The sequence below is a fragment of the Nerophis lumbriciformis genome, linkage group LG15 (assembly GCF_033978685.3).
Source record: "Nerophis lumbriciformis linkage group LG15, RoL_Nlum_v2.1, whole genome shotgun sequence".
Taxonomy (NCBI): Eukaryota; Metazoa; Chordata; class Actinopteri; order Syngnathiformes; family Syngnathidae; genus Nerophis; species Nerophis lumbriciformis.
The window spans coordinates 43,374,300-43,399,166 of record NC_084562.2 but is presented as its reverse complement, the minus strand read 5'-3'; the positions used below and the strand labels follow the sequence as shown (position 1 = coordinate 43,399,166).

General features: G+C 39.5%; 1 protein-coding gene across 1 annotated transcript; it reads left to right on the top strand.

The window, feature by feature from the left end:
- Positions 1–221: 221 nt before the first annotated feature.
- On the top strand, positions 222–5,897 carry LOC133616163 (rhodopsin, GQ-coupled-like). Its single transcript, XM_061975306.1, has 2 exons — positions 222–444; positions 4,671–5,897. Exons 1-2 carry the CDS (start codon positions 222–224, stop codon positions 5,522–5,524), a joined length of 1,077 nt encoding a protein of 358 aa, XP_061831290.1. The 3' UTR covers positions 5,525–5,897.
- Positions 5,898–24,867: the final 18,970 nt, after the last annotated feature.

Genomic DNA, 24,867 nt, shown 5'->3' with positions numbered 1-24,867 from the left:
TCACTACATGTGCAAAGCACCTATTTGTGGTCCCAGTCCTGCCTCATTCACTGCATTTATTTGATTTTTGGCATTATCACGTGTGACTGGGATATCTAAAGTTTTACTCTAATAATATTCATGTCTGATATATTTCAATAACAACAGGATTTTCTCTCATTATAGCAAGTTGTTTGCTGAGTCACCCCACCACAACAGGGTGAAGCAATCCATGGTGGGACATGACGACTCTGCCTCTCAACACCTCAGCAACTTGTGCAGAACTTGAGTCAGGACAGACGACAACCCCTCCCTGTACGCTTTGTTGCTGTGGCCTGGTCAATCGCACCTTGGCTGTAGGGTTCATGGTCAGCCTGGCATTTGCTATCGTGGTTGGCAACATGATCACTCTTACAGTCTTCCTACAGACAAAGCAGTCCAGGACACCTCAGGGATATCTAAAAGGTGGCTGTTGTAGGAACCCTACCAAATGTACATGTATAATATTTGTGTAGTACAGTACATGGTGTTATTTTAGCAAATTGTCAAGTAATTTCATATATAAACATTACAATGTCATTAACAGTGTTTAAGATGTTGGACAATGATACTGCATCTACAGTCATGGTCAAAAGTTTACATACACTTGTGAAGGACATAATGTCATGCTGTCTTGAGTTTCCAATCATTTCTACAAGTCTTATTTTTTGTGATAGAGTACATACTTTTTTGTGATAGAGCACATACTTGTTTGTCACAAAAAACATTCATGAAACATATTGCTGGGTATTGTGGCCAAACAGCTCAATTGTTGTTTCATCTGACATCACATGGACAAAGATAAGACCTTCTGGAGGAAAGTTCTGTGGTCAGATGAAACAAAAATTGAGCTGTTTGGTCACAATACCCAGCAATATGTTTGGAGGAGAAAAGGTGGGGCCTTTAATCCCAGGAACACCAAGCCTACCGTCAAGCATGGTGGTGGATGTATTATGCGCTGGACCTGTTTTGCTGCCAATGGAACTGGTGTCATGATCCGTGATCCGGATCATGTTTTGTGTTTTCTGTTAGTGTTGGACTTTTTAAGTTACTGTTTATGCACCTCTGAGTTGTTACCATGGCTATGTATTTTCACCTGCCTCTTGTGTTCGGGACGCTCACCTGTTGCTAATCAAGAGACATTATTTAAACCTGCCTTTGCCAGTCAGTCGGTCTGGCTTCTTTGTTTGTGTCACGCTTCTGTCACGTGCGGGTCGCATCTATATGCGGGGTCGTTCTCCCAGGAATGCAGAACAGACAACTCCGGATGACAGCATGAGATAGGAGATTATTTATTTATCATAAATTATAGCTTAAACCAAAAACAGGATACAAGCAAAAGGAATGTGTGCCGTTCGCACGAGAAGCTAAATAACCAAAACTTAGCACAGGAAACAAGGAATACCCAACGTAACTGTTGCATTCGCTAACAAGGTAGCCAGACTGAGCGTGGCGAGCAAAGTGAATAAAAAGCTCTCTGATTAGTGGTTGACAGCAGCTGAGCGTGGGATCACTAACCAGAGGCAAGTGTACCCAATTAATCCCCATGGTGACCAAAATAAACTCAGGAGTGCACAAACAGGAATTACGAGAGTCCAAAACTAACAGAACATAACAAAAACATGATCCGGACCACTGATCATAACAACTGGTGCTTTACTGAGAGTAAATGGGACAATGGAAAAGGAGGATTACCTTCAAATTCGTTAGGACAACCTAAAATCATCAGCTCGGAAGTTGGGTCTTGGGCGCAGTTGGGTGTTCCAACAGGACAATGACCCTAAACACATTTCAAAAGTGGTAAAGGAATGGCTAAATCAGGCTAGATTTAAGGTTTTAGAATGGCCTTCCCAAAGTCCTGACTTAAACGTGTGGACAATGCTGAAGAAACAAGTCCATGTCAGAAAGCCAACAAATTTAGCTGAACTGCACCAATTTTGTCAAGAGGAGTAGTCAAAAATTCAACAAGAAGCTTGCCAGAAGCTTGTACCAAAAACGCCTTATTGCAGTGAAACTTGCCAAGGGACATGTAACTAAATATTAACATTGCTGTATGTAAACTTGTGACACAGCAGATTTGGTCACATTTTCAGTAGACCCATAATAAATTCATAAAAGAACCAAACTTCATGAATGTTTTTTGTGACAAACCAGTATGTGCTCCAATCACTCTATCACAAAAAAATAAGAGTTGTAGAAATTATTGGAAATTCAAGACAGCCATGACATTATGTTCTTTACAAGTGTATGTAAACTTTTGACCACGACTGTATGTGGTGTTTATGTTCAGAAGTTATACCCTCATCATGGCATTCATTTTGGGCCCTTAAAGATTTGCTTAAATTAAATGATTCAATGATTGGAAATAAGAATTTAATCCACAAATTTTAATTTATTCTGGATTTTCTCTCATTTATATAGGGTCAAAATTATACAGGCTCAAATATGAACACAGTGCTACCTTGGGATGCGAGCTTAATTGGTTTTGTGATGCAGCTCGTACCTCGAAAAACACATATTGCGAAACAGCGTCACTCATGGAAATGAATGGAAATCAATTTAATTGGTGCTAGCTCCCCCACACCCCAAAAACAGCTCAATTTTAACTTCTTAAAATGCCTTTAAAAAACAAAAAACTTTTGGATGAGAAATATTGTATCAAAACAATACAAGGAAATGCATTACAAACAACCACAGCAGTTTTATGAAGTAATGTGATAATGTACAGCATTTACTTTGGAGAGTGAACTTATTGAGATGCAGGTTTTGGGTTATTAAGAACACATAAACACATGTATTTTAGTGCAAAATGACAAAATTAACAATAAAGTAATGGCCTGTGGGCACCCCCTTATTTCTATCACAAATACCTATATATATATATATATATATATATATATATATATATATATATATATATATATACCTAAATAGATGGCGTGGCGCAGTTGGGAGAGTGGCCGTGCCAGCAACCTGAGGGTTCCTGGTCCGATCCTCACCTTCTACCAACTTCAACACGTCCTTTGTGTCCTTGAGCAAGACACTTCACCCTTGGTCCTGATGGGTCGTGGTTAGAGCCTTGCATGGCAGCTCCCGCCATCAGTGTGTGAAAGTGTGTGTGAATGGGTGAATTTGGAAATAGTGTCAAAGCGCTTTGAGTACCTTACGGTAGAAAAGCGCTATACAAGTATAACCCATTTACCATTTACCTCTGTCAAAAGATGCCAAACGCTTTAATTGTCATTGTGCCCAAAAACTACAACAAAACATGTTTACTATCGACTTCCCCAAGACAGGACCAGAGGGCTGTGTGTAGGAACCCCAAACTGGGTGGCCCCTGGGTTCAGCCCAGGCAAGCCCGTGCATTAAGGTAGGCCTGGTTATGTGGGGATGTAGTTTACGTGCCTAAAGCCGGAAGAGGGTGAGACATATAACACCCTAAAACAGTAAGGTAAAATTTGCATCCTCTAGGCTAGTGGTTTTCAACCACCAGACTGTGTCTCACGGCACACTAGTGTGCCGCGGGCACACTAGTGTGCCGTGAGACACAGTCTGGTGTGCCGTGGGAGATTATCTAATTTCACCTATTTAGGTTAAAAATATGTTTTGCAAAGCAGTAATTATAGTCTGCATATCATGTGTTGTTGTTGAGTGTCGGTGCTGTCTAGAGCTCGGCGGAGTAACCGTGTAATACTCTTCCATATCAGTATGTGGTAGCCGGCAGCTAATTGCTTTGTAGATGTCGGAAACAACGGGAAGCAGCGTGCAGGTAAAAAGGTGTCTAATGCTTAAAACAAAAATAAACAAAAGGTGAGTGCCCCTAAGGAAAGGCATTGAAGCTTAGGGAAAGCTATGCAGAACAAAACTAAAACTGAATTGGCTACAAATTAAAAACAGAATGCTGGATGACAGCAAAGACTTACTGTGGAGCAAAGACGGTGTCCACAAAGTACATCCGAACATGACATGACAATCAACAATGTCCCCACAAAGAAGGATAAAAACAACTGAAATATTCTTGATTGGTAAAACAAAGTAGATGCGGGAAATATCGCTCAAAGGAAGACATGAAACTGCTACAGGAAAATACCAAAACAAGAGAAAAAAACACCAAAATAGGAGCGCAAGACAAGAACTAAAACACTACACTCAGGAAAACAGAAAAAAAACTCCAAATAAGTCAAGTACACCTACTTTGGGACAAGAGCTATAGTAATGTGTGCTCGGTTATGGTTTAAAGTCATATCCAACAATTGCGACAACAACTTTTTACTGTCAACTGAGTTTCTTTTTTTTAATGATTTCCACTGGTGGTGTGCCTCCGCATTTTTTCAACACAAAAAATGTGCCTTGGCTCAAAAAAGGTTGAAAAACACTGCTCTAGGCAGCCACGTAAAGGTTGCAAACTGTTCCTTTAGGAGCCCAAAATGAAAAAAAAACATTCACACTAGTGACGAGTGCATGTAAGCTTCTGACAGCAACTTTGTTTCGAAATGTATGCTGAATGCAAAATATTGCCACCTTTTTTATCCAGGTGGGAGCTTGAGTTGTCAAACCATTATGCCATTTAGTGTTCTAGGGTAGACTTGTGCTGTTTCATCATAAGGGGATCTAATAACACAATATGTGAACATTCTCCCTTTCTTTGACAGTGTCTCTGGCTGTAGCCGACATGATGGTGGGTGTCTTTGTGGTCCCGTTCTCCATCTACACTGAGGTGTCACTAATGGTAACCAACTCGCCTCCCAGTTGGTATAAGCGTGGCTCCACTTTCCTAGGGGAATGGCTACGCTCTTGGCAGCCCTGCATGCTGATTGGCCCCGTGTTTGCCGTGTGCACGTTTGTCTCCATTACCACCATCTTCCTCATGACCGTGGAAAGAAGCGTGGCCATCCTGTGGCCTCTCCGCAAGGACACCTTAGTGACACGGAGACGAACTCTGCTTCTGGTCGTGCTCTCCTGGACTTTCAGTGTTTTGCTTGCACTGGCGCCCCTCATCTTTAGCAGCAACTTCACTCTGGAGTACGACGAGTGCAGTCGCATGTGCATCTACACCCCCTTGAATCCCCAGTTATCTGCCAATAGCCATGTTTTGCTGTTGTTCCCAGCATTTGACTTCACACTTCTTAGTGGCACATTAGCCGTTAACATTGTGTCCTTCACAAGCATTCGGCGTTACACCAAAATGCGTGAACTTCTCTCTGAGACCAGTCCAAATGGTGGAGGCTGCTGTAAAAGACCCACCCTGTCAGATATCAAAGTTGCAAAGACAATCTGCATCTTAACGTTGACCTTCACAGCGTCCTTCACTCCTATTGCAGTGTTTGTACTCGGGAACGTGGTCGGATACACCTGGTGTAACTTTTCCTTTATCGCTTTCTGGATCTTGGCATGTAACAGTTGCTGTAATGTAATAATCTATAGTGTGAGAGACCAGCGCTTTAGGAAGGGTGTGACCCTGCTCTTCCAGCGAGAGCACTCGCCTCCTCAAGGTGAGAAGATCTGAGGGACGAAAATGTGTCAGCTTCAATAATGCTATTGAACATTCAGTGAATAATTTGTACATGGCCCTCATCAGGGGGTGCTAAAGTCTATTCCAGTCTCTAAAAAATCGCAGGGCATATATAAGCAGACGATCAATCACACTCACATTTACACCTGTGGACGTTTAAAATGTCTAACTATCACAACATGCATGTCTTGGGAATCTGGGCCAAAGCCAAAGTACTCGGGGAAAACAACATGCTCTCTACACAAATATTTGCCAATTGCGATTTGAACCTGAATTTCCTGATTGTAAGGCAAACCACTATTCTATTGTGCTGCTCAACTTCATAGCAAAGCCTATTAAAGGACCTAATTAATACTGTAAACTTTGTTTAATAGTTCTGGGCCTAAAAACTAAATCTTGACGTCAGCAACAGTAAGAGCTGGTGTCCATTTCCGTATACTCTCTTATTGCATAGAACATGTTTTGGTTGTACAAAACCCAAAACCAGTGAAGTTGGCACGTTGCGTAATTCGTAAATAAAAACAGAATACAATGATTTGCAAAACCTTTTCAACTTATATTCAATTGAATAGACTGCAAAGACAAGATATTTAATGTTTGAACTGAGAAATTTTTTTTTTTTTGCAAATAATCATTAACTTAGAATTTACAGTTTTTTCCATTTGCTTACACACAATTTTACTAACTGTGTCTTTTTTCAAAAGGATTTACACACTTTTCCAAACACTACATTTAATTTTCTTAAATCCTAGATTATTTGCAAAATGACACACTTCGGTCAAAACATATTGCCGTTCATCAAAATAGAGCAAGCATTTGTAAAAATGCAGTTTTATTGTCATCTCACTCACACAGACTTCAAATGATAAGACACTATTGGAGTGAGTTACACAGAACAGTGATAAATACAAAAAAAAATGTAAAAAAAACATTATTTTACTATAAGAAATCACAAGTTTGGGGCATTTTGCCCAACCTTTTTAGCATAAGTGATGAATGATTACTGTAACTTGACCAAATATATTGGCAAATCCAAAGCAATCGTCATTGTTTACTTTGAAGTGGGCCTATACGTAAGGACCTAAAGAGAAAGTAAAAATATCCTGTAATCTTTTAAAGAACGGCTCAACAATGATGCTGCAAAACTGAAAATATGTATTTTTACCACAGTCAGGTAAAGTAACATATCACAGTAGTCAACAATAACATGCAGTACAAATTACAATCTGAGACAAATAAAAAGGTTTGACAAAAATTCTGAAGATAAATAAAAATTACAGCATAGAGTATAGGCTACATGTGCAGATTTAGGCAACAGCAAGGTTTGAAAAAAAATCTGGAGATAAAGATGTGTGTATCACAATCCTAGTGTGTGTGTAAAGATTGAAAACGTGTGTATCACAATCGTTATCTGTGTGTTAAGTGTGATATGTGTGTAAGATGGGAAGGCGTGTGTAAAGCATTGTGTGTAATATTTCGCAAAAACTGTGAAGCAGAGTCTATGCCTAATATTAGGCAAGTCTGCACAGTGGTTTAGCTTACTGTGTGTAGACTTTGTTAACTGTGCGAAAATTAAAAATGTAGTGTGTAAGCAATCGGAAAAACTGTAATGGCAGCAAACACAAGATTCACCAACACAGATGTCCAGAATACTGTGGCATTTTGCGATGAAAACAGACGACTTAATAGCTGGCCACCATGCTGTCCCAAAATGTCCTCCACAATCTGTGACGTCACCCGCTGACGTCATCATACCGAGATGTTTTCAGAATGATATTTCGCACAAAATTTAAAATTCCACTTTAGTAAGCTAACCCGGTCATATTGGCATGTGTTGCAATGTTAAGATTTCATCATTGATATATAAACTATCAGACTGCGTGGTCGGTAGTAGTGGGTTTCAGTAGACCTTTAAAAACACTTTCTGCATTAAGACATAATTTTTTTATTGCGACCGAATAAATTACAGTTTGTTGGGTTTTTTTGTTTTTTGGCTTTTCCCAAAAACTTAATTTTCTGCATGTTTCGTGGCCAGGAATGAAACCCGCACTGTTTTCAGGGCAGCGAAGCAGCAGCATGCACCATTAGTGCTGCCTCTCATTAATCACCTGTGACAGAAGCAAAAGCATGAAATTAAATAGGAAAACATTTATAAAACCCATTGGGTTTGACTTAAAGATGATTTAAAGTTGTTTTGCTTTATTCCCTGCGCCAGAGGGTTATGTAACTGTTGCAGTTACTGAATTGTGAAGTGTTGTGAAGAGAATTATATTTATATAGCGCTTTTTCTCGAGTGACTCAAAGCGCTTTACATAGTGAAACCCTTTTTTTTTTACATCTTTAAGTGACATTTAAACCAGTGTGGGTGGCACTGGGAGCAGGTGAGTAAAGTGTCTTGCACAAGGACACAACGGCTGTGAAAATGGAACCCTAAAGTTGCTGGCACGGCCGCTCTACCAACCGAGCCGCGCCGCTCCACGTCGTTAGTTAGTCAGTTTGTCAAGATCAGATGTTAATTAACATTTCAGGATAAAACTGAGTCAAGTTTCAGGATTTTCTTTAAAGGGTTCTTCCAGTGGAGATATGCGCTCTCAGAGTGCTTTTCTACTTTGTATTAGGGACTGTGTCGGTTATCATGACAGATTTGTGTTGGAGCGATTGTACAATTGGCGTAGTATGTGCAAGCCATTAATTCAGCTCAACACAATTTATGAGAGGTTGACTGAAGGTGTTGGTGTGTGAAAGAAGAAGAAAAAGAAGAAGAAGCCAATAAGAGGGCAGCAGTAAAAAAACAAAACTGATATGAGCGTTCACTAGCCAGTAAAAGCACATTTGCAAGTAAACAAAAGCAAATATGTTTATATTTGTTAGTCAAAATTATTTGAATTGCTTACAATGTCCTGCATAAGACGTCATGAGTAACAATGTTTGTTTTTTTAAACAAATGGGTCTCTCAGGACAACTTTGATGAAAGTGGATTTTTTTTCTTGGCAAGCTGTCGACCATAAGAGACTCAAATCCACACACAGCGTAGCTGAGAGCAACGAGGCCTTGCAGACGACAGGTCAGAGCACTCTGCAGCCTCGGCAATGCTCGATTTCTTTTTACGAACCCTCTCATTCCCTCTGTAGCGGTGGGGATGCTTACAACTAGAATTTCACAAATATATCGAAATAGTCGAAAGTTGGCGCACTCGTAATTTGAGGTGTCTCTGTATGTTATTTTTGTTGTTACTGTGTTGTAAATATAGGCACGTTATTGGACTTTCGAGGTTAATGCGGTTATACGTGATTAATCTAAAAAAATAACTGCATGAATCATGAGTAAATATAGATTAGTAACACAATTTATTTTAAGCGCACATACTCCTGAAAGACATGCATGTTGCTTTACGGTCATTGATTGGGTCAATGCTTACACACACGCGAACAAATTTCACTTCAAAATACACCCAGACAGAACATCAGATAAAAATGTTACAAAGTTTTGAGCAAATAAAATTATGTGCATTCAAGTAAAACATTTGTAAAATGTTTGTGTCTTACATTCTGACAATAAAGTTGCATTTTGTGTCAAAATAACGTTGTCATTTTTGAAAAGTTGGTTTGAATTATGCAAGCAAGTAATTCACTGTGATTACTGGTGATTATTTTGTCGACTGTAAAAAGTACCAATGATTGTCACACACAAACTAGGTGTGGCGAAATGATTCTCTGCATTTGACCCATCACCCTTGATCACCCCCTGGGAGGTGAGGGGAGCAGTGAGCAGCAGCGGTGGCCGCGCCCGGGAATCATTTTTTGTGATTTAACCCCCAATTCCAACCCTTGATGCTGAGTGCCAAGCAGGGAGGTAATGAGTCCCATTTTTATAGTCTTTGGTATGACTCGGCCGGGGTTTTGAACTTACAACCTACCGATCTCAGAGTGGACACTCTAACCACTAGGCCACTGTAAGCGACCACTTTAAATGCATAGAACTTGCGGCTTATTAAACAGTGCAGCTGATATATGGGATTGTCTTCGTTAACGGCCATGTTTTGTATTTAACATATAGTTTTCATATTACACCGGCAGAGACACTCAAAATGTGTGTTATTGTTTGTGCTACGGCGCCATCTTTTGGACCAGTTTTCTCACTCCAGGTGCTGCGGGTTTAAAATGTACTTCCTGTTTCGTGCCTTAAACCGGAAGTGTAACCGTTCAAAGCGTTGCTGCTCAAAAGGAGTCTTCATTCATCACTCCAAGCAACGTTTGCAAGTTTTACAATACAACTAAAACTAATCATACTTACTAAGCTGTCCCATGTGTGATGTTTGTAGGAGTGTCTTCATGCATATTTGTGCGTGCTATCTTAATGTAATCAAGCAGGTGTCGTTAGCATTAGCGACAAGGGTCTGTGTTAGTATATTTAACTTACAATGGGATTATTTTTTAATTGTTTAAGTTTTGTAAATTTACCAAGCGTCACCGTGGAGTTATTGAGTCAGTTTAGCTGATTAGAGAGCTAGCTTCCGGTAGCTAGTGGTTACATGACGATGACTTCTGTTTTGTTTGATCATCTGTTTTACTGCCCTGTTACAGGCACCGTTTGGAAAGAATTAATAATATATGTAAAAAAAACTTTTAGAAAATACTTCGTAACGGTATACTGTATATCTGCGGCTTATAAATCCAGTGCGGGTAATATATGTAAAAATATGTTTTGTTCTAAAATTAGATGGGTGTAGCTTAAATACAGGTGCGCTCAATAGCTAGGAAAATACAGTAATCAAAATTAAAAGTGTGAATAATATGATTTTGACAACACTAATTAATGTATGTTTGTATTATGAATAAGTCAAGGGGTTTTTTTTGTTTTTACTTTATATTTTGCTCTATTCCAGGTATTCTCAAGTTGTGGTACTCTACATGTACCACTAGTCAGAGAGAGTATGGCCAACCCGGTATCAGGCAAACTCAATGATCGGTCAAAAGAGCTGATGCCATGTGTCTGCGGCGCTTTCTCGTTAGTTTTTCGTGTAAAAAAGCCCTGTATGGGGCTGCTCCACCTGTGAGAATTGTGCAAAGCTTTTGCATTGCTTTCCCCACGACCCGGAAAGAAGACAAGTGTGGGAAGGGAAGGTTCGCCGTCTGGAGAGCCACCGACGACAGTGTCTTTTGCCAGGTAAACACACAACACAAAGTCTGCGTTTTGTTTGGGAGAAAACACACAGAAACTAATACAAATTAATAACAGAAGAAATAAATACAATTAAGAGATGGTTTTACAAAAACAGACAATCTTTGCATCTCAGTAAAACTAAAATAATGCAATTTGGTAACAGTAGAAGAGAAATTCAAACACAAATACAAATAGACAGAGTAGATATTAATGAGTACAATTAACTGCATTTTGTGAGTAATAATAGACGATAAGACTAACTGGAAATCTCATATAAGAAATATAAAACAGGTTGTTTTTTGTTAGTTTTTTTTATTAACATGCCTGTCTTGCTATTCAGGCAAATCATATTGTTGATGGAGATGCCCATATCTGCTCTACAAAAGAGAATTGTGGAATACTGCTCTTGTTGCCCTATTTGTATTTTGACTTTATTAAATGGTTGTATTTAATGTTTAGAGGTGCCGGACGCTGCAGGAGTGGATAGAAAGAGAAAAAAATGGAAGACAGAGAGGGACATTGCAGGGACAAGAGGGGAATAAGACAGAGAGACAACAACAACAAAATCAACAACAACAGAACATCAGCAAATACGATATGTACAAATATGATACGAAAAGACTATAGCAAAGAACCAGTTACTGAAGTAGATAGTAATAAAACAGAAATGACAATGAACATTATTGCACTACAAATGGAACAATAAAAATACCAATAGAAATAGCACTATTGGTAATGAATGATAATAATAATTACCTCTATAATCAACAATCCAATTGCTTCAAATGCATTACTACATAAATGTAATGAATACTTGAATTACAAAAGAAAGCAGATAAATAAATGGGGGGTAAGGAAGAGGAGCTGACTATAAAAACCTTATAGATTGTTATAGTAAAAATTGGTTAATCTTTATCAGTGTGCCGTGTTTATATACAGTACAGGCCATTTGACCATTTGCTCTGATTACTGCTTTGCACACTCTTGGCATTCTCTCTATGAGTTTCAAGAGGTAGTCACCTGAAATGGTTTTCCAACAGTCTTGAAGGAGTTAGCTCATCGAGAGAATGCCAACAGTGTGCAAAGCAGTAATCAGAGCAAAGGGTGGCTATTTTGAAGAAACTAGTATACAGAACATGTTTTCAGTTATTTCGCCTTTTTTTGCTACGTACATAACTCCACATGTGTTCATTCATAGTTGTGATGTCTTCACTGACAATCTACAATGTAAATAGTCATGAAAATAAAGAAAACGCATTGAATGAGGAGGTGTGTCCAAACTTTTGACCTGTACTGTATGTTTGATGAAACGGAATTATATGCATGAGTGTATGTATGCATATGTGCTTGTGTATGTACATTATGTGTATATGTATGGTTTGTACAGTGAATGTGCGTGTGGATGTATGTATTGTGTTTGTATGTATGTACTGTATTTGTGTGTGGATGTGCGAGGGCCAAAGTACGTCTCCAGCCCCCCAGACAGCGCAACCCAAAACAGCAGGCAGGCCGGCCAGCAACAGGACCCCCCAAACAGAGCCCAACATTCCGTTGGGCAGGCCAGTGGCAGGCTGTAGACAGACGCGCCCGAGGGAGGACAAGGCACGGGAGAAGCAGGAGACAATCAGCCCCCAAGTCAGCGAGAGACCCCACCCCACACGGACAGAAAAATAGAATGCCCCACCCAAAGAGACTCCTTGCAGCCGGACCGGAAGACCCCCACCAAACCCCAGGGGGAGCACGGCAGGGCCATCCCCGGGCCACCCCGTTTAATTCGGCTGCAGCAGGACCGCTTAGCAAAGGGCCACGGGTACCACTCAATTGACATGGAACATCCAGCAATCGCCCAGGCAGAACCTCCCTCTGAGGGAAGAGGAAAGAAAAAGTGGTTAGAGGTCGGGTACAGTGTGAGCTGGGCGGAAGCCGAAGGCAGGGCACTTGGCGGTCCAATCCTCGACTACATAAGCTAGCACTTGGGATGTGGAACGTCACCTCGCTAGGGTGGAAAGAGCCTGAGCTGGTGCGCGAGGTGGAGAAGTTCCGGCGAGATATAGTCATACTCACTTCGACGCACAGAAAGGGCTCTCGAACCAGTACTCAAGAGAGGGCCTGGACTCTCTTCCACTCTGGCGTTGTTTCCCCCAGGCTTAATGCCTGCACGTTGGAGTTTAACCCGGTAGATGAGAGGGTAGCTTCCCTCCACCTTCAGGTGGGGTGACGGGTCCTGACTGTTGTTTGTGCTTACGCACCAAACAGCAGCTCAGAGTACCCACCCTTTTTGGATTCCCTCAAGGGAGGACTGGAGAGTCCTCCCTCAGGTGATTCCCTTGTTCTGCTGGGGGACTTCAACGCTCATATTGGCAATGACAGTGAAACCTGGAGAGGCGTGATTGGGAAGAACGGCCGCCCGGATCTTAACCCAAGTGGTGTTTTGTTATTGGACTGTTGTGCTCGTCACAGATTGTCGATAACAAACACAACGTTCAAACATAAGGGTGTCCATATGTGCACTTGGATCCAGGACACGCTGGGCAGCAGTTTCATGATCGACTTTGTCGTTATGTCATTGGATTTGCGGCCTCATGTTTTGGACACTCAGGTGAAGAGAGGGGCCTGATCCAGCTAGACGGGCAGGTGATGATTATAATCATTAACTGAGGCTTTTGAGTACGTTCTTTAATGGAGTTGCTGTTGCCTAAGTCTGCACATGTAGCCTATACTCTATGCTGTATTTTTCATTTATCACCAGATTTTTTTTAAAACCTTTTTATTTGTCTCAGATTTTAATTTGTACTGCATGTCATTGTTGACTACTGTGATATGTTACTTTACCTGACTGTGGTAAAAATACATATTTTCAGTTTGCAGCATCATTGTTGAGCACTTCTTGAAAAGATTACAAGATATTTTTACTTTCTCTTTAGGTCCTTACGTATAGGCCCACTTCAAAGTAAACAATGACAATTGCTATGGATTTGCCAATATATTTGGTCAAGTTACAGTAATCATTCATCACATATGCTAAAAGGGTCGGGCAAAATACCCCAAACATGCAATTTCTTGTAGTAAAATAGTTTTTTTTACAAATGTGTTTAGTATTTATCACTGTTCTGGGTAATTCACTCCAATAGTGTTTTATCATTTGAAGTCTGTGTGAGTGAGATGACAATAAAACTGAATTTTTACAAATGTTTGCTTTATCTTGATGAATGGCTCATATGTTTTGACCAAAGTGTGTCATTTTGCAAATAATCTAGGAATTAAGAACATTGAATGTGGTGTTTGGAAAAGTGTGTATATCTTTTGAAAAAAGACACACTGTGACGACCTGGTCGCATGGTGATGCGGGGTTTCGTTCTCCCAAGAATGCAGATCGGGCTTCAGACACAGCGTGCAGGTAAAAAATGATTTATTTAATTATACTGGAACAAACAAAAACGTGCTCATAGCACTTAAGGCAGAAACAAAAGGAGCTAGCGTGGGAGCTGGAAGGTTTAGCGCAGGAAACAAAAGTCGTCATCTGTTGTACGGAAACAAACTAGGAAGCAAGACAGACTGGCTGGGAAGGCAGGCTTAAATAATAATGTCAGTGATGACAAACAGGTGCGCGTCAGAAACACAAGCGGCAGGTGGAATTAGTATGTAACTATGGTAACCAACTCAAAGATGCACAGACAGGAACAAAATGAGTCCAAGACTAACAGAAAACACACGTGACCCGAAAACCCAAACAGAAATATGATCCGGGCAGCGGATCATAACACACACAGTTAAAACAATTGTGTGTAAGCAAACCAGGAACTGAGGGTTCTTGGTTCAAGACACTCCAGCCTTGTTCCTGATGGGTCGTGGTTAGCGCTTTGAATGGCAGCTCCCACCATCAGTGTGTGAATGTGAATGTGGAAACCTTGAAGGTAGAAAAGTGCTATATAACCCATTTATCATTTTACCACAATGCAATAGAACACCAATCTGTACTGACTGAAAAACATGAACAGTATCTGTAAAGTTTTAGCCCACATTTCATGTTTTGTTTGTATACATCTAGCCAAAGAGTGTATGTACTGTAGTTGTAATAACACGCATACGTGCTGCGTGTATCACGATCAATATAAAGTGTGACTCACTCGAAGGGCAGTTGTCTTTCTGCCCAGCTGGCCGGGGATGGTTTTTCTGGTTTATTTGGGTAAGCACTCCATTTATGTCAAAATAGCTTGTCTTCAAATTCCACATTTTGCAGCTTCAAGTCGCTTTCACCTCACTCTGTCGGCTTCTGTCTGCTCCAATGTTTCACCCTCTTCTTCGTGCTCGCTTCTAGAAGCAGTAGTTCATCCTCTGTTCATTCAGCTTCAAAAAAATAAGTTTTTGAATCCTCATTTGTCCAAAAATAGTCATCTTTGTTGTTTGTTACCGAATCTGCCATGATTAGAAGACACACATGCCTTTGTTTCCGGAAGTCGGGCACACAGTTCTGGCCAGAAGTCAGACATGCGCTGCTATGGAAACGGAAATATAAGTGTGTCAAAGAAATAGTTCCGGCGATGATTAAAATGACCAATATACGGTAAATAATGTACATATTAAATATTGTTATGAACCTATCTGTTACTACATTATATATAGACTTGCAACGTGTATACAAAAAGTTGATGGAGGGTTTTTAAGTTGTTTTAGAGGGCTTTGAAGGCTACAATAGTGGTTCCCACTCGCCGCATCTTTCAAGCATTTGTTATCATCTTTAGAATCTGTTAGAATAACTATATATAAGTTATCACACAACTCTTGTGCTTAAAGGCACATAACTTATTATCTTCCACTGCAAGTTAGGAGTGCCTCGCTGCTGTCTTTTGTGTCTTACAGCCTGCTAACAGCCAAGGACAGACTTTGAGTACCTCAACTCAGACAAAACAGAGACAGGGCAAAATCACGAGGATCAGCACATTTCCATTCTGAATAATCACGTATTGTGTATACTGGGGCTGCTTGCATACCCCTCCCTTTAGAAGCAGCCTCAGCGATGTTAACTAGGGAACTCTGAATAAAATAGAGAGCGCGGGGGCTGTACCTCAGAGCGTAGTGGGAGACTGTAACTGAGTGTGCAGCCCAATACGTTTCTCCGCATGAGCAAAATTAAAATCTGTCTCTGCTTGATTCCTTGCTTCTTGTCCTGTTTAATAGATAGTTTGGTGCTTAAACCTGAAATCTTCTTGGTCCTTCGAGCCGGATACCAACACATCTGACGATTCCAGCAGGGTGAGTGAAAACAGACAGACCGTGGCCACGGCAACCAGCTCCCCATTGAGGAGCTGGTTTTCTTCTCTCCGGCTGGGATCTGAGGATTGACGGCAAAACTGAGGACAAGGGGGAGGAACGCAGAGTTCAGTGAGTATGTTTTGAATTACAAGGGAAAAAGCGTGTGACTGAGGGTTACGACGCATAGACAAACCCTGTAAATCCTAGGCTCTAACAGGTAAAAGGCCAATAAAATTCCAATATTCTGAAGGACGGCGGAGTCCGCGAAAACTGAAAATTCAGTTTAATAGATAGTTTGGTGCTTAAACCTGACAGAATCCTAAAAAAAAATTATTTTTTTTGTGTCTCATAATGATTGTGAAGGATAGGCAAAATACCCCCAAAAAAGTAATATCCAGTGTTATTATTTGAGCAATGAGTTTAAAAATAAAAACAATCCTACTAAAATTCTTGAGGATTCAAAAGGTCTCCCACCCATAAAAGTGTTAACAATAAATCATACTTCTTTTTTTTTTTACTTTCAGCACTTCAGTTTCTAGATATACTTCAGAGCTATCCATCGATTGTAAGTTTTTGTATTTTTGTATTTGTTTGTTTTATGTCCTTTTTGTTTTTAAATGGTACCCCTAAAAATAAAAGTGTATTTTTTGATGTGAAGTAATTGAAGCCTTGAATATGTTAATAATAATTTATTTAAAAAAGTTGATTTTAATTTATTATTATTTTTTGAGCAATTCAAGTTTTAAAGAAAATAAACACCTGCATAGCAGCTATGAGTTATAAGAGTCAACATTTCTACTTTTTCTTGTTACATTTTACCTGTTTGATATTTTATTCCACTTTTTTATTTGTTTTTGTTTCTTGTTGTTTTTGTTTTTGAATACTATTTTAGAATGTGCCGCGAGCCATTAAAAAAATAGCTGCGGGGTCGCAATTTGGCTACCCCTTTGCTGTAGTAGCAGACAACACATTGGCATACTTAACAATCTAAAATAATGCTTTACAGATAACAAATAGTCAAAATCTGATGTGGTAGTCCAAAGACTTGGTCCAACCCCTCATAACACGTTTGCATCTTGTTTGAGTGTCCGCAGTGATTTTCCTAATGTGTTGACAACACATGCAGATTTCTTCTTTTCTTCAGACAAGAAGTCACATTGGCAAGTTGCAGGTACTTCCACTGTGCCTGTGCCATTTTAGACAGTCAACATGTTCCTAAGAGCCGCCATCTTCTTGTGGATTGCTGGTGGGTATTTACCTGAAAAGACTGAACTCTGTCCTGCTCACGGCACATCCTCACTGAGTCAATTTGTTTTCGGAAATGTCCTGTTCGAGATTTGGGGGGTATATCAATTCTGGTCTGAAGCGAGGAGCAGCTGTGCACAGCGAGGAGGAGACTTACTCCATGATTTTAACGACTCCATCAAAATATTTCTGAAGAACATCACCAGGAGGAAAAGCTTGAGTAACATCACCTGGTGGCTGGGGGACGGAGTTCAAGGGAGCAACGGAGTGGGTAAGTTTTGTGCATTTTTCTTTTTCTTGCTGACTCATCATTCTTGCTGCATAATTGTCAAATAAATGTTGGCCTTATAATGATTTTTTCAAACAATAATTTAATTTTATCTAGATTTTGTTAACATAAATGTCGATGCCATATTGAATATTATTAATTCTTAAAATATATATACAGTACAGGCCAAAGGTTTGGACACACCTTCTCATTCAATATGTTTTCTTTATTTTCATGACTATTTACATTGTAGATTGTCACTGAAGGCATCAAAACTATGAACAAACACATGTGGAGTTATGTACTTAACAAAAAAAGGTGAGATAACTTTTTTTGCACACTCTTGGCATTCTCTTGATGAGCTTCAAGAGGTAGTCACCTGAAATGGTTTTCACTTCACAGGTGTGCTGGAAGCTCATCGAGAGAATGCCAGGAGTGTGCAAAACAGTAATTAGAGCAAAAGGTGGCTATTTTGAAGAAACTAGAATATAAAACATGTTTTCAGTTAGTTCACCTTTTTTCGTTAAGTACATAACTCCACATGTGTTCATTCATAGTTTTGATGCCTTCAGTGACATCCATTTTCTGCCGCTTATTCCCTATCTACAATAGTCATGAAAATAAAGAAAAAGTATTGAATAAAAAAGTGTGTCCAAACTTTTGGCCTATATGTATATATACAGTATATATGTATGTGTATATATATATATGTATGTGTATATATATATATATATATATATCCATCCATCCATCCATTTTCTACCGCTTGTCCCTTTCGGGGTCGCGGGGGGTTGTTGGAGCCTATTTCAGCTGCATTTGGGCGGAAGGCGGGGTACACCCTGGACAAGTCGCCTCCTCATCGCAGATATATATATATATATATATATATATATATATATATATATATATATATATATATATATATATATATATATATATATATATATATATATATATGTATATATATATATATATATGTATATATATATATATATATATGTATATATATATATATATGTGTATATATATATATATATATGTATATATATATATATATATATATATATTGAATGCACAGGGGGCTTCACGGTGGCAGAGGGGTTAGTGCATCTGCCTCACAATACGAAGGTCCTGAGTAGTCTTCGGTTCAATCCCGGGCTCGGGATCTTTCTGTGTGGAGTTTGCATGTTCTCCCCGTGACTGCGTGGGTTCCCTCTGGGTACTCCGGCTTCCTCCCACTTCCAAAGACATGCACCTGGGGATAAGTTGATTGGCAACACTAAATTGGCCCTAGTGTGTGAATGTGAGTGTGAATGTTGTCTGTCTATCTGTGTTGGCCCTGCGATGAGGTGGCGACTTGTCCAGGGTGTACCCCGCCTTCCGCTCGATTGTAGCTGAGATAGGCTCCAGCGCCCCCCGCGACCCCAAAGGGAATAAGCGGTAGAAAATGGATGGATGGATGGATGAATGCACAGGTTTTGGATTTTCTGCAGAGGGACTATAAATGCTGGCTATGTTCACCTAAATATTTCAATAAGTAGTGCTAAAGGTTCAAGAAAGTCTTTAAGGGTATTTCCATGCAAGATTTGAGCCTTAATCCCTTTCTCGCGTTCACTCAGAGCAGTTTCGTTTCGGCCCATTTACTTGTGCCATCACTTGCACAAAGCTATATTAATGCAATGTTCCTGACGTTGTGGAATAATTTTGTCATGATGTCTTATTTTGACGCATTCTGTTCATTTATATTGCGCCAAGTGATGGTTATCATTTCTAATATTTGAAAAGAGTGATCACATGATGTCTCTATTGCGTCCTCGAATGTAGCGCGTGCTATGGGTTTGACTTTGTGTAACATTGTGAGGTATTGATATACAATCTTTCCCCAAAAATAGGAGCAATCACATCAAATACACAATGTATCTTGATTATGTGCTGAATGTAGTGTGACCTGTGTTTTTTGTGAATTATTTTAAGTATTCATATTTTTTATATTATGAAACGTGGCTGTTTCATTAAAAACTGAAGAAGAGCGATAACATCAATTACACGACATGTCTCTATGTTTTAGAGTGACCTGTGTTTTTCGTGGATTATTTTAAATTTTCATAATTGTACTAGTGTGAAATGTGGTTGTGATCACGTTATGACACAATATATCTTTATGATGTGCCGAATGTAGTCTTCTGTGAATTATTTTGAGTATTCCTATTTATTTTCTATTATGAAATGTGGCTGTTCCATGTGGATTAGTGGATTTTTTTGAGTATTGATCATTTTTTACATTTTGAAATGTGGCTGTTTCATTAAAAACTGAGGAGAAGCGATCAAATCAACTACACTAAATAGCTCTACATTATGTACCGAATGTAGTGACCTGTGGTTTTTAGTGGTTTATTTTGAATAGTCCTATGTATTTTTTCAATTTAATGTGGCTGTTTCATTAAAAGTTGAGGAGGAGCTATCACATAAATTACACGATATGTCTCTATGATGTACAGAATGTATTGCTATCTGTGGTTTTAGTGGATTATTTGGAGTATTCCTATTTTCTATTATGAAATATGGCAATTTTATTTAAAACTGGGGAGGAGCTAATACATTAATTTCACAATAGGTCTCTATTATGTGCCAAATATAGAGTAAATTGTAGTTTTTAGTGGGACATTTGGAGTATTCCTATTTAATTCAATTATGAATTGTGGCAGTTTCATTGAAAACTGGGAAGAAGCATACGCATTAATTACTCAATATGGTAAATGGTAAATGGGTTATACTTGTATAGCGCTTTTCTACATTCAAGGGACTCAAAGCGCTTTGACACTATTTCCACATTCACCCATTCACACACATTCACACACTGATGGCGGGAGTTGCCATGCAAGGCCCTAACCACGACCCATCAGGAGCAAGGGTGAAGTGTCTTGCTCAAGGACATGACGGACATGACTAGGTTGGTAGAAGGTGGGGATCGAACCAACCACTCCCCCAACCGCGCCACACCGTCCCCAATATGTCTCTTATTTTGTGGCAAATGTAGAGTGACCTGGGGTTTTAAGTGTATTGTTTTAGTATTATTTTTTATTTCTACTCAGTGGCCTAGTGGTTAGAGTGTCCGCCCTGAGATCGGTAGGTTGTGAGTTCAATCCCCGGCCGAGTCATACCAAAGACTATAAAAAAAATGGGACCCATTACCTCCCTGCTTGGCACTCAGCATCAAGGGTTGGAATTGGGGGTTAAATCACCAAAATGATTCCCGGGCGCGGCCACCGCTGCTGCCCACTGCTCCCCTCACCTCCCAGGGGGTGATCAAGGGTGATGGGTCAAATGCAGAGAATAATCTCGCCACACCTAGTGTGTGTGTGACAATCATTGGTACTTTAACTTTAACTTTTAACTTTAAATGTGGCAGTTTCATCAAGACAAGGGAGGAGCGAACAAATTGGTTACACGATATTGTCTCGAATATTGTTTTTTGACTTGGATTATTTTAAGTACTTCTATTTATTTTTATTGTGAAATGTGTGCACTGAACAAGTGGATGGAATCATAAAGACTACTTCCAAATTCTTCAACATCAGTTAAAATCCACTGCTTTGGGGATGAAACTTTAATTGGATATATAAAAATGTTTATAAAAATATATCCATCCATCCATCCATTTTCTACCGCTTATTCCCTTCGGGGTAGCGGGGGGCGCTGGAGCCTATCTCAGCTACAATCGGGCGGAAGGCGGTTTACACCCTGGACAAGTCGCCACCTCATCGCAGGGCCAACACAGATAGACAGACAACATTCGCACTCACATTCACACACTAGAGCCAATTTAGTGTTGCCAATCAACCTATATATACATTGGATACATTTCAATGATCGAAGTTGTAATTATAGTTATGTATTGCAGTTTACAAATTAATTGTTTGGTAAACATACCTGCCAATAAAGCTGTTGATTCTGAGAAGAAAAGTTAAAAACAAGATGCAGAAGTGCAGAACGGGGGAAGAATATATGTCTATCAGTTCTATTCTAGGAAACTCTTACAGCTATAAAATGATGGGGACTTCAAGATAAAACTCACAAATAATACAACTATCAAAATGTATCGATTTTGTCATTTGGGAAAATTGTGATTCATCATGTGTCAACTAAATTGGACATCATGCCTCATTTGATATACTGACTGCAATTTTTAGTATTACTGCAACTTTGTTGTTCTTGAAAATTTGGCTGAACATCAGTTAATTTGTTATTAGACTGTTATTTTAGGTTTTTTTTAATCAGAAAATGTGTTGTTGATATTAGTCCTATCAAAAATGTCAGAGGACACAATGTTTTTGCAAGACATTCAGCAGTACTGGAATATGTTAAAATATGTGAACACATTGTTAAAGGCCTACTGAAATGCGATTTTTTTATTTAAACGGGGATAGCAGGTCCATTCTATGTGTCATACTTGATCATTTCGCGATATTGCCATATTTTTGCTGAAATGATTTAGTAGAGAACATCGACGATAAAGTTTGCAACTTTTGGTCGCTGATAAAAAAGCCTTGCCGATATGCGCGTGACGTCACAGGTTGTGGAGCTCCTCACATCCGCACATTGTTTACAATCATGGCCACCAGCAGTGAGAGCGATTCGGACCGAGAAAGCGACAATTTCCCAATTAATTTGAGCGAGGATGAAAGATTTGTGGATAAGGAAAGTGAGAGTGAAGGACTAGAGGGCAGTGGGAGCGATTCAGATAGGGAAGATGCTGTGAGAGGCGGGTGGGACCTGATATTCAGCTGGGAATGACTAAAACAGTAAATAAACACAAGACATATATATACTCTATTAGCCACAACACAACCAGGCTTATATTTAATATGCCACAAATTAATCCCGCATAACAAACACCTCCCTCCTCCCGTCTATATAACCCACCAATACAACTCAAACACCTACCGTTCATCTCCCCAAAGTTCATACAGCACATATATTTCCCCAAAGTCCCCAAAGTTACGTACGTGACATGCACATAGCGGCACGCACATACAGGCAAGCGATCAAATGTTTGGAAGCCGCAGCTGCATGCGTACTCATGGTACCGCGTCTGCGTATCCAACTCAAAGTCCTCCTGGTAAGAGTCTCTGTTGTCCCAGTTCTCCACAGGCCAATGGTAAAGCTTGACTGTCATCTTTCGGGAATGTAAACAATGAAACATCGGCCGTGTTATCCGGCACAACAGTCAGGGGGTGCATTCTACGGCGGGAGTGCGTTATTCGGCACAACACCTGCCGCAATACACCGCTTCCCACCTACAGCTTTCTTCTTTGCTGTCTCCATTGTTCATTGAACAAATTGCAAAAGATTCACCAACACAGATGTTCAGAATACTGTGGAACTTTGCGATGAAAACAGACTTAATAGCTGGCCACCATGCTGTCCCAAAATGTCGTCTACAATCCGTGACGTCACGCGCAGGCGTCATCATACCGAGACGTTTTCAGCAGGATATTCCGCGCAAAATTTAAAATTGTACTTTAGTAAGCTAACCCGGTCGTATTGGCATGTGTTGCAATGTTAAGATTTAATCCATGATGTATAAACTATCAGACTGCGTGGTCGGTAGTAGTGGGTTTCAGTAGGCCTTTAAAGCTTATCAAAACTAAGATATAGTGTTCAAAAAATATATATTTTGTATTATAAGGTCATCCAAACCTCTATTGCATGTTTCACCATGTCCTTGATAAATGGGATAAAGTCCTGAAAGTTATCATAATTCATGCATGAAAATATCAACGTATCATAGAAAAATGCATCAAATGAAAATAGGCTATTAAAAGCTCAAAAGTGGTATTGACTGTACCTCGTTAGTTGACACACATACTTTGTAAGCATGGAGTGAAATTTGCCACTGAAAAATTCCCAAGACTGTGGCTTTTGTAAAATTATTACCTCAAAAATGATGTGGAAAATGGACATAAGAAACACAAATAACTATGTAATTGTCTTCATCAGCTTTTGCCGGAGTATGACCCCAACGCAGAGAAGAAATTAAAAAAGTAAAAAGAGCCCTCAAAAAGAAGAGTAAAAAAATAACTATGGATCCACACAAACGGTGTGAAAGAAAAAAAAATGCACACAAAAGGCGTGGAGAGGAAACAGTTAACACTACACGACAGCCAAAGCAGAGGGGATGAACACGACTGGAAGGATGAACCATCAGGAATCTACTGGTGCCGATTGAATGACTGGAGAGCTTGAGTAGTCCCGACCTCCATGACCCAAAAACCAGGCACTGGAACAAAAAACAAACAGGCGGCAACAGAGCTGCCAGATCATGACAATAAAGTTAGAATTGTAATGTCACGTAAAACTGTAATTTCTATCATAATGTCAGCATCTGTCTTACTATGTTTTACCATGTCTTAATGGCTGCTGTTAAATATGTCTTTAAAATAAGAAAGCTGGGTTAGTTTTGATTGATTGATTGAGACTTTTATTAGTAGGTTGCACAGTGAAGTACATATTCCGTACAATTGACCACTAAATGGTAACACCCGAATAAGTTTTTCAACTTGTTTAAGTCGTGGTCCACTTAAATTGATTCATGATACAGATATACAGTATACTATCATATATAGTGACATTGAGTTTTGACAATTTCTCAATACATTAGAGGCTTTCAAGGACGCTACCAGCTGCACATACCTGAAGCAGGATCCTTTCCAGCTCGTTACAACGTCTAATTGCAACCGCAAACGAGGCTTCATCTGCACCCACAGTAGGTGTCATATTCCTGGGCATCATCCATCCCTTTGAATCTACCTTGGTACAGCATGTAACTAAAATATGTTTAACCTAATTGTTGTTTTTTTTATTATATGTTTCTAGTCAGTATCAAGCTATTAATATCATGCTTTTTATTTTTGGAAAAGGTTTATGGTCGTCACAAGACACAGAGGTGAGAAGTACATTCTGCAGCTAACGAGAAGCTGTCATTAACTTGTTATTCATGTTTGCAGAACACAATGGTATCCAGATCGCGTAAGTGAGACACTCAAAAAGTGAAAACCAAGACTGTTTCTACAGTTGGGGAAATACATATTTTATTGCCTGCTGATTTGGTAAGATAACCCAATTATAAAGACTTGGTCAATCCTTAATTTTCATGGTAAGTTTATTTCAATTAGGAGGTACATTTTTAACATAAAAGGAAAAAACATTGAACAGAGTTTACAAGTGTTTTTGTAGTTGATTGAGTGAAATAAATGATTAATCCCCGAGTAACCAGCAAAAACTTTGAGTTGCCAAGCGACAGCCTCAAAAAACCTGTAAAGAGGAGTCGACCAAAATCCCTCCTGATATGTCTGCAAGGGTCAGCAAGGTTCTGTCTAAGGTAGTGGTTCTTAACCTGGGTTCGATC